Raw genomic sequence first — 11,448 nt, 5'->3', positions numbered from 1 at the left:
TATATATATATATATATATGTATGTATGTATATAAGTATATATGTATATGTAGATTTATATATATAAAAGTAAATGTTTGTATGTTTGTATTTTATAGAAATCCGAACTGCTCGACAGACCCAAACAAAATTTGGTACATGGCACCTATGTGACCTCAGGAAGCTTACAACTCAAAATCAAACCCCTAACCCCGTGACACACATCAAACACAGACAAACTGAATAAAATTTTTGTTTTTACCAATACCGTCAGGTTTTCCTTCAGGTGCTTTATGGGTTATGGTCATTTTTCGCCTGAGCACTCCAGGTTTTCTTCCAAGCGTTGTCAGACGTATGATTACCCTACAACAATAAATCCCCTATAACATCAATTTTTATTAGAATTTACGTTAGTTTTAATCATAGTTTATAATAGTTATTAGTATAATTGTTAATTACCTTGATAAAATCAATTTTGAAAACAAGTATCGATAAATTCTATAAATAGGGATCCGCTTTCTGTGGTAACTGAATCCAAGATGGAACAAAAGCCTTCCCCATCCACACATGTGTACTATCTACTGACTAAGCCTAACATGGAAGGTGTACTGTATTTCCTTTTTTTTTATTCATTCAAATGTGATTTTCCTCATAAACTCGTTCGTTCCTTCTTCGTTCTTACCCTCTGAATTTGTTGTAACGATTGCTTCATAACTTTATGGTGACACAGGAGGAGGAAGAAGGTTGGTTATCTGAAGAAGAATCATCAGTAATATCAACTTGATACAGTTATAAGAAAACTGTACAGTTACTTGCATTACATGGCTAATAATAATAATAATAATAATAATAATAATAATAATAATAATAATAATAATAATAATTTCAACTCAATACAGGTATAAGAATAATGAACAGTTATTTGCATATCATGGCTAATAATAATAATAATAATAATAATAATAATAATAATAATAATAATAATAATAATAATAATAATAATAATAATAATGATAATAATAATAATAATGTGAGTAATAAAAATCCACAATCATGTAGTAAACATATTACTATGTAAAAAGAACCAAAGACTTTCGAACACCTGAACGGTGTTCCTCATCAGTGTTAACGTATAATTGTGGATTTTTATTACTCAGATTGTTTTTCACGAAATTGTGAATCTATTAGCAATAATAATAATAATAATGATAATAATAATAATAATAATAGTGATGCATTAGTTTTACAGTAAGTCACACACACACACACACACACACACACACACACACACACACACACACACATATATATATATATATATATATATATATATATATATATATATATATACATACACACACACACACAAACACACACACACTACTATATATATATATATATATATATATATATATATATATATATATATATATATATATATATATATATATATATATATATCTAGATAGATAGATATATATGCATACATACATACATACATACATATATATATATATATATATATATATATATATATATATATATATATATATATATATATATATATATATATATTCCTTATAAAGTAGCTTGCACGATGGGAAGGTTTCTCGAAACCTTCTTTTACCAATGATCTGCAAAGCAAAATAGACGGCAGAGCGATGCATAAGTAAGGGTACCACACACGTTGTGAACTCATTATGTATAATGAATATTTCCACGATATTAGCAATGTTTGCTTGATGAGAGATTTCAGCTGCAGCATCGATAGGAACTGGTTCAATTTTCCTACATTTTACGAATAAAAATGATGATTAATGGTATTATTAATATTAATATCTGTCAACCTAACAACTTATTTCACCAGAATAAGCCCAAAAGACCATGAAAATGCTGTAGATTTTCTTCAAAAAAAAAAAAAAATTTTGTAAACTAAGGAAAAGTATCAAAACTAAGAACTGATTATTTAAGAGAAATTCATCACTGTCTGTTATGGAATTCTAAATGCCTGTTATTTTGGAATTTTCTCCAAAATCTGTTATATAAATATCAAAATACGCGAAATATAAAAAAAAATCTGTAATTTTTACTGTACCTGAGTAGATTAGATATAAAACTATAATGACCCCTGATTGTATAGAATACGCAATAGCTTAAGCTTTACTAGAACAATTAATCTCTACTTTACTTTTTAAATCAGTTTCTAAATATTCAACCTGTAACATCCGCCTGCTTTCGTTCCCAACCATAATGTCATATTCAATATAAGTTATAGTGGGAAGAAATATCAAAGGCATTAAATTTAAAAAGTATCTTAATGAAAGTCTTCGTATTTACCATCTCTTTCATTCGCATCAACATGCTGCAACATTCCATTGTCGAGAGAAATGTTATATCCATTATGATAAGAAACCATGAAAGAAGGAACATACTTAAAACCTAATGCTCTTCCTCGTCAGCTCTGTGTCAACGTACGCGAATTCCGCAGCATCTCTGATCTGGCAGGATTTGCTGAGTGAAATGGAATTCTTCAAAGGATATTCGGATATAATGGCGACTAGGATGCTTAAAATTCTCTGTAAGTATTTTCTAAATATTGATGCACTGGCCAGACGATCAGTTAAGTTTGGAAAGCATCTCTAGAATAATAATTTTATCTGTAATCCATAAGACTAAGAAATGAGTCATTATTTTTAATTCTACACCTTGAAATTCATGGTGAAATAAACGGTAATAAATAATGTAAGATAAAATGAACTTACTTTTTTAAAAGGGTGTGATTGTGATAGATTGTGACCGGTAAGGCTGTTCAAAAAAACTGGATCAGGCATGAATAACCTATCATTGAACTGCATCGCTTGATGAGGACATTCGCCTTTCGAAATGTAGCAAGTTCAAGGGTTCTAGAAGTATCAAATGGTAGGAAATACCATATCCTGTAAACGTCACCCATCCCTTTAATAAAGACAGTCTCCTCTGGAAGAGACACAGGAAAAAATTTTCTGAAAATACCGAAGAGGTTAGGAAATACCAAAATTTGTAAATCTCGCGGTTTTTCACTCTGGAAATACTGATGAGGGTAGAATATAGCAGATTCTTTCAATCTTCTCATCTTCCACCCACCTAAGCGATGACGGTGGTCTCTCGAAAAGAAGGTTAAAATATTCAGGAAAAATGAATGAGAGTACAAACTAATATATATTGCAAAACGCCCTCACTTTCAGCATCAAAGATGATAGTCTCCTGGGAAAAAGGAGTGGGTTAAATGCTTCTGGTAATTCTAATATTTGTATGAAATACCTGATTCTCTAAACCTCCCATATCATTGGCCCTTGAACGGTGGAAGACGTCCTCGAATTCTGGATTCTGTAAATTGGTTATGGAAATAGTAAAAAGATTAGAAAACATCTTATTCTGTAAAGTAACCCGCTACCTTCAACTTTCACCACTTAAAAGATGATAGTCTCCTATCAAAAATGTTTGAAATCCTTCCTCTTCTTTCACCCATTACTTGATGATAGATGCCTCTCGGAAGAGGAAGATTAAATGGTTCTGGAAACACCAAGGATGCATGAAAATACCAGATTCAGGAAACTCCCCTCAGCCCTCCCCCTGTGAATAGTGACAGTCACCTTGCTAAAACTGGCGTTGCAGCTGGTTTTAGAAAATCTGAAGAGGGTAAAAGATATCAGATTTACTTAGCCATTCTCATCTTTCACCAATGAACGAGGGCAGTTAGCTCATGAAAAGTGACGCGTTAAATGAATCTGGAATTCTTGAGGAGGGCAGAAAGCACCAGTTCTGTGAAAACACCTGACTTTTCACACCTTCAATGATGACGGGTGTCTCTCGAAAAGATGCAGGACAAATGTTGCTGGGAATACCGCAGAACGTAGAGAGTACCTTACGCTACAAAACCCCCTTTTTTCCAGCGCATAAATAATGAAAGATTCTTTCTAAAACAGGCAGGGTGTATGGTTTTGGAAATACCAAAGAGGACATAGAATCCCAAACTGCAACAATCCAAAAAATTTCTCCCAATAAATGATGTCAGTCACCTTTCGAAAAGAGGCACATTAAACCGTTCTGGAAATACAGGAGAGGATAGAGAATACCTGATTCTGTGACCCTCCCTCATCTTTCAGCTGCTGTGATAGGAGTGTCAGCCATCGGCTTTGCGATGCTTGTGAAGCAGCTAGGAAGCATCATATCGGTGACAAACAGCTTCTTGAATGCCCTCGGTGGGTCCATGAAGGGGATTTTCATAGCTGGCATGTTTGCCCCCTGGGTTAATACAAAGGTCAGTGGTCGCCCTCATAAGCATCAGATCTTTCAATAGCTATGTCCCATATTTTCTTCGTTAGTAAAAGCTTTCTGCTGATTTCATGGTCTATAAAATAATCCGGAAGCACTAGTCCTTTCATTGTATATATATCTTATTTTTTCTCAAATAAAACAAAAAAAGTTATTTCAGCACAATTAGACATTTCCAGCGTCAATATAAAGGATATTAACTGCTCAGTATAGAGATACGAGTATGTATGATAGCTTTTACTGATCAGAAGATTGAAAAACAATTTTTAGACAAGTATTTCTGTTGCTGTATTTCGTCTTGACTTCCACCTTATTACCTGTGACGACATGCAAGTTATAGGTTTAATAATATTAACATAGAATGCATAACATGCTATTTCAGTTTTTCGATAACAGTTAAGGGGATAAAAAAAACTGCAGTTACTTTAACATCTTTCAGTGATTAGGAATTATATCTGAACTTTTCCTCAGCTGAATGTAACCAGAAGGAGGATTCATCTCAAAGTTGCATTTTCTCACTCTCTCTCTCTCTCTCTCTCTCTCTCTCTCTCTCTCTCTCTCTCAGACTTTTATTTCCGTCGACATAGAAATCAGCGTATGCATATCAAATCAGAAAAAGTTGTCTGCATTTTTTTAAATACCTTTATGTTGACCATTCCACGAGATTCTCCACAGAAATTTTCCCAAAGATGATTATGACCAATTCCTTTGCTTGTATCAATCGTTTCAAGCTGTTTCTTTTAGGCTTAGCCTTTCCGTGTCTCCTAGACAACACGTAGTCCGCTTACCCTTTCTCAGAGATCACCAGGTATGACTGCACTACTTAAAACACACCGGTCTACCAGAAATAGTTATAAACTGAACAATTCTTCGTCCCAACAAGTCTGTTCCTCCATCACCGCTCTCATGTCCTCGTCTTATATGCTCTATGGCGCTGCTGCAGGGCGCATATGCAGGGTTTATCACAACGTTATCCTTCAACATGTGGCTCCTGATTGGCCAGTTCAGCGTTGGTCATAGACAACCAGAGATGCTTCCCTTATCAACCGAAGGCTGTCCAGAAAGTGTGTACCATTTAAACTCGACTTTAGTGCTTTCACTTGATTCCCCAACAGAAAATCTGACCTATTCGGTTAAAATGTCTGAAGGAGAACCACATGAAGAGTAAGTATCGAAGTATCCTTTTTAACTTCGATCGCGATCTTTATTTACTTTATTATTGTTACACAAGTCTTTTCCTGCAAATTTCATATAGAAGTTGCTCTTTCTGATCATTGAATTACTATATATCTACCACATACAAGATGAGATTCTTCCCATAACTTCAGTGCAGAAAGCATGAAACTGTTCTATCAACTTTAACACTAAACGAGTATAGATATGAATACGCCTTTATCAGAGTTTTTTTTTTTTCATACCTGCTTGGTTTAATTAATCAGGGTTCAATATGATGCATGCATGCGCATATATATATAATATATATACATACATACATACATACATACATACATACATACATACACACACACACACACACACACACACACACACACACATATATATATATATATATATATATATATATATATATATATATATATATATATATATATATATGGGTGTGTGTGTGTATAGCTAAATATCTTTCTGTGCCATTTATTACAGACAAATGGAGAAAAGTATCTATGATTTGAGTTACTGCTACACAGGAGTCATTGGAATAGCTGTATTCTACATAGTGGCCTCCCTCATCTCTGTCCTGACAGGTGAGCTCATTATATTTATATATAATTTGCCTTGATTGATTCATGAAAAGTAAAACTCACGAAGTTTTACTAATAGCATGATTCAAAAGTCAAAGTTAAAGATTATGCTTTCGAGGAAAACTCAAATGTTGATAATGAAGATTTCTTGATTTCTTCTTCCTTTTTCTATCATCATTTTAATTGTTGTTATCGTTATTGTTACTAGTAATAGTAGCCGCAGTAGTAGTAGTATTCACTATTAACGTATAATCGTAATTAGGGAAAAGATAAAAAGGTTATTTGCTTTTTAAGCAAGTTTACAAATGTGCCAACATGTGAAGATATATGACCTTGGCAACGAGTAGCTGAATATTATGCGGATAAAATGAATAATTTGACAAAGAGGTTAAAATCAAAACAGAATTTGGAGTTAAGTAGCATTCTACAACTTCATCCTTATTTCCAAAGGGTTTGCAAGCCTGTTTTCAACTCTTCCAAATATTGGCTTTTTAAAAATCGATTTGTTTTTTTATGCAAATCGTTCCACTTTCACACCATATCACGTTGCAGGTCTCCTTAGGACGAGGTACTGTTCTGGCATAAGCCAACTTAATCTAAATCCTGAAATGAAGTAGAATACCACAACTTAATCTCTATAAATCTCTTCACTTTATAGAACACTCCGTAATATTTCTTGCAAAACCAGAACCCAATTTTGTTTGATATTTATTCAAGGTCCCCTGAGGCCCTCTGGTGTCGACGCTCAACTGATTCATCCCAGGTGTTTGGAACTGTACAATCGCCTCTGGGGTTTCTTCAATGATTCCTTTTCTGAAGACAAGGAAAGTGGCCAAAGCAATACCTTCGGCTTCATTGAAACGAAGGTCGAAATCGGACTCCAAACTGCTTCTGACATCTCTCGATAACATTCTTCAGCGTCTCAAACAAAAAAAACTTTTCTTTATAACGGTATATTTATGTATTGATCTTTTTTCTTGGTATTATACATATATCCAGTGACTAGTTTAAATAAATCATTTTGAATAGTTACACACAATGTTTCAATGGTTATCCTTATGAAAAATAATTTCAATATAGTTTACTCCTAATCCGACAAACCTGGAGACCGTGTGCCAAAGCGACTTTCCCTGGGAGCATTCCCACGCCCCTCCCCCCTAAAAAATAGCCATGGATATACTTTCTCTAAGCCGATTTTTGTATTTAAATTTACCCCTGTCTTGTTACAGCTCTGTCTAGAACGAATATGTTAGCATTTAAAAAAAAAAAACTAGCAATAAGAAGTATAATGATAATACACGATGTTTATGACCCACTGCTTGCTTGCTGATTTTCATAATCTCTCTTCAAAGTGAAATAGAAAACTTATCACACAGTTCTGGTTATTTGCTACAGTTTAGTTTAAGAACTTTATCATACAACTTCAGATATCCTGTTCAGAGTAAAATCCTCTGCAGGGAGAGCTTCAAGAACAAAAAAATAATGAGAAATGCGTAATGTATTTGCACGAGTATCCGTAGGTGAGCATTCACATGAAAGGGAATTTGTGTGAAAAGAAACGAGATCAGTTTCAAAGGAATCACTATATCTATCAACGGTAATGTTCTTTGTGGTGTATCTCTCGTAGGGGATAGTGACATCAGTGCACCTCATGCGGTGCACTGTAGGCATTACTTAAGGTTCTATGCAGCGTCCCATCTGGCCCTAGCTTCAAAAAGTATACCTTAGTTTAACCAGACCACTGAGCTGATTAACAGCTCTCCTAAGGCTGGCCCGAAGGATTAGACTTATTTTACGTGGCTAAGAACCAGTTGGTTACCTAGCAAAGGGACCTACAGCTTATTGTGGAAACCGAACCACATTATACCGAGAAATGAATTTTTATCACCGAAATAAATTCCTCTAATTCTTCATTGGCCGGCCGGAGACTCGAACTCGGGCCTAGCAGAGTACTAGCCGAGAACTCTACCGATTCTCCCAACGAAGAACTAGGGGAGGTGTCAGCTTCAATCCCTTTCGTTCCTCTTACTGTACCTCCTTTCATATTCTCTTTCTTCCATCTTGCTTTCCACCCTCTCCTAACAATTGATGCATAGTGAAGTGAGATTTTCCCCGTTACACCTTTCAAACTTTTACTGTCAATTTCCGTTTCAGCGCTGAATAACCTGATTGGTCCCAGTGCTTGGCCTTTTGCCTAAATCGTATATTCAATTCAATTCGATTTGTGATGACTTCGTTTTGTAATTGTTCTGAATCCTGATGCATTCGCCTCTCCCCTCGCATGACGTCACTGAAAGCCTCTTTCACGAGATCTTTTGAACTCGCCCTTTTTCTGCGAGCTTTCCGTTGCCTTGAATGCAGCCAGCAGGAGTTTTGGTGTCTTGAGGAAGGAAGGAAAGTTTATTAATAGACAGGATTTAAAATCGCACATGCAGATCAAAAAGATAAAAAGGTGAACTCAGTTTATTTTATGATATTCTGGTTATATCCTCTCAAGATGTATTTCATCGGCAGGTGAAGTATGAGTAAGCAGTTAATACCGATGTCTTCGAGCTTTCTATCAGTTTAGCAGACGATATCTCACGACACTCGCTGAAAATTATAATATAAATGTGAATGAATTAACCATCAGCAATTTTCAAGTTTTGGAATAAACACGTGAAAGCGCTTGGTACTGAACTTCTGCCTGTTATTTTCCTGTGGTATTCCCTTATATACTGAAGTCATTACCTACTGTGATTTTTTAAGCATATATATATATATATATATATATATATATATATATATATATATATATATATATATATATATATGCATATATATATGTATGTAAATATGTATAATATACATGAATACATATTATACATGCATACATACATACATATATACATATATATATATATATATATATATATATATATATATATATATATATATATATATATATATACATACATATATATATATATATATATATATATATATATATATATATATATATATATATATGCATATATATATCAGGTATCAGGATCTAAGTTGCTCTTTCAACATGCTTTATCCACCCAGCTCCATGTTCCAAATAAAACATGGTCCTCAGGCTAACAGTTCTCAAATGAATCTGTGAGCAGTCCCTTCTATAATCCTGTTAGTTTCCCTATCCTTATTTTCAGTCGATTTGAAATCCAGAACAGTCATTCATCCGTCTGACACTTGCATGGATCTCTGAGATGGTTTTTTTGCTTACAAAGGATTTGCCCCATTAAGGGATTTTGAAATCAAGGTTTAGTATTCGTGGAATGGGATTATTAAAAATTGGCTGTGTAGATCATACATATATAGAAAAGGGATGAATGTAAAGCTGATGCACACACATTATATATATATATATATATATATATATATATATATATATATATATATATATATATATATATATATATATTATATATGTATATATATATATATATTATATATATATATATATATATATATATATATATATATATATATATATATATATATATATATATATATATATATATATATATATATATATATATATATAATGTGTGTGTATGCGTGCGCGTGTGTGAGAGTGTGGTTAATAAGGATTAGATGGCTAGTAGAAAATTAAGCATACCTAATTACAGATTCATTTCGTTCACAAACGTTTTAGGAAAGAAATTCCCATCACCAACGCTAAAACAGATAAAAAAATAATCCAAATATCACTATACTAAATCGGAATATAATAGTATGATATTTAAATGTAATGAATGTACCACAATAAGAATGAAATTTAGTGTAAAGGCACAAAGGCGAGCAATGCAACTCAAAATTAAAATAAAAGCACAAAGTTATAAAACATTAAACTATTAGAAAAAAACTGAATTGTAATCCAAGAAAAAGGAAGTGAGATGAAGCGTAAGTGGCTCAGGGGAAGTTAAAACACTACAGTCACAAGGACGGAAGAAGAGATGCATAAAACAAATAGAAAAATATGCAAAATTATATATTCAGGAAAGTGAAATGCAAAAATATCGAGAAAACTTAATAAATTTTGACAAAAGGGAACGGAAAAGCGAACAAAGAGAGTCGGGAAGAAGAGCAGATCGCGGAATGAGCAGTTACGCACTGTTTGATGCTACTGCACTTGAACTGTCGTTGAGGATCGTGATAACTGCTTAATGGCAATAGACTTGAGAATGGGTAACCACCAGATGTCTGCTGATTGGGATCAAACCTTGAAATCTCTCTCTTGAATATCGTGTTTGCATTTTCCATAAACGTTACAAATTGCGGAGAATCCTTTCTTCAATCATACTTAGAAACTATGATTTCGCTTTGTAGACCATCGAGTCTGGGATGTTGGTGAATGTGGTTGGGTCATTTCTTGCAACCTTTAATCGTTTCAATAATGATTGAAGATTATCTGTCTTTACCTGTACTACTGCTTTTGTCGACTTGTCCGCGCAAGCCAACATTACCATTCGTCTTTCTTTGTCATTCTGAAGACTGTTATCAAAATTTCCATAATGCGGAAAATTTAATAAGGCAGAGGAGACATGTAAATCTTCTTAAAATCAGACAAAAAAAGCGTTTGAGCATTTCTTTATAAATAAAAACCACAATAATTTATAAAGAAAAACTTTTTGGCTTTTTTATTACTTTGAAAATTCTCGAACATATCCACAGAGAGAGAGAGAGAGAGAGAGAGAGAGAGAGAGAGAGAGAGAGGGAGGTTCGGCCTAATGGCTTATATGAGCATACCTAAGAAAGCTTTTCCCCTTTAGATTTCTTATGAGTCACAGGTCATCGATTTTCCACACCAATTCTCGAGTTAATTGAAGCTGGATAGCCCTGATGAGGGGAAGGGGAGTCAAGCTTCCAATATTCGAATTTTCTTTCCTCTTTCAAGCTAAGGAAAATGCTTACAATATAATCAGTTATACATAAAATTAACGATTATGTCTACGACTAATTAGGATATATTTTTCCGTAAAAAGGTCTAGAATTTGGTGTCAACTATTCTCCATATAACTTTCGCATTAATGCTAACTGCTACTTGAATGTTTTTCCACCTGAAACATTTTCTGTTTTATTTTTAGAATTACATTGGCACACATTTTTCAAATATCTATTTTAAATTCTGCTGGACGCTTTCATCAGACGTGCGAAACGAAGCAATGAATGAATGAATATTTAAATATAAGTGGATTTGTACAGAAAAATCCTCCATGATGGTTTCCCGCGTAAATAAGTGTATAATTGATAAGAAAACTCTTCAACAACAGTTGAAGTATTATCTTGGTCCGTGATATTACTGTTTTTTATTTTTATTTTGTTTTTCTTGTTTTCTGTAATTTTTTATTTCCTCCTTTGCCAGGCC

At 33.5% G+C, this 11,448-nt stretch overlaps 1 protein-coding gene across 1 annotated transcript in view; it reads left to right on the top strand.

Moving 5' to 3' along the window:
* LOC136830842 (sodium-coupled monocarboxylate transporter 2-like) overlaps positions 1-11,448 on the top strand; it is a 36,987-nt gene that overhangs the window by 11,659 nt on the left and 13,880 nt on the right. The window contains exons 5-8 of the mRNA XM_067090821.1: positions 2,439-2,557; positions 4,125-4,279; positions 5,177-5,457; positions 5,959-6,059. Of these exons, the coding sequence (XP_066946922.1) occupies positions 2,439-2,557; positions 4,125-4,279; positions 5,177-5,457; positions 5,959-6,059 (656 nt within the window). The remainder of the gene's footprint in view (positions 1-2,438; positions 2,558-4,124; positions 4,280-5,176; positions 5,458-5,958; positions 6,060-11,448) is intronic.

This window comes from Macrobrachium rosenbergii, chromosome 47, assembly GCF_040412425.1.
Source record: "Macrobrachium rosenbergii isolate ZJJX-2024 chromosome 47, ASM4041242v1, whole genome shotgun sequence".
NCBI classification, from domain to species: Eukaryota; Metazoa; Arthropoda; class Malacostraca; order Decapoda; family Palaemonidae; genus Macrobrachium; species Macrobrachium rosenbergii.
Note: the sequence above shows the minus strand (reverse complement) of the source record. Positions and strands in the feature narration are given on the sequence as shown.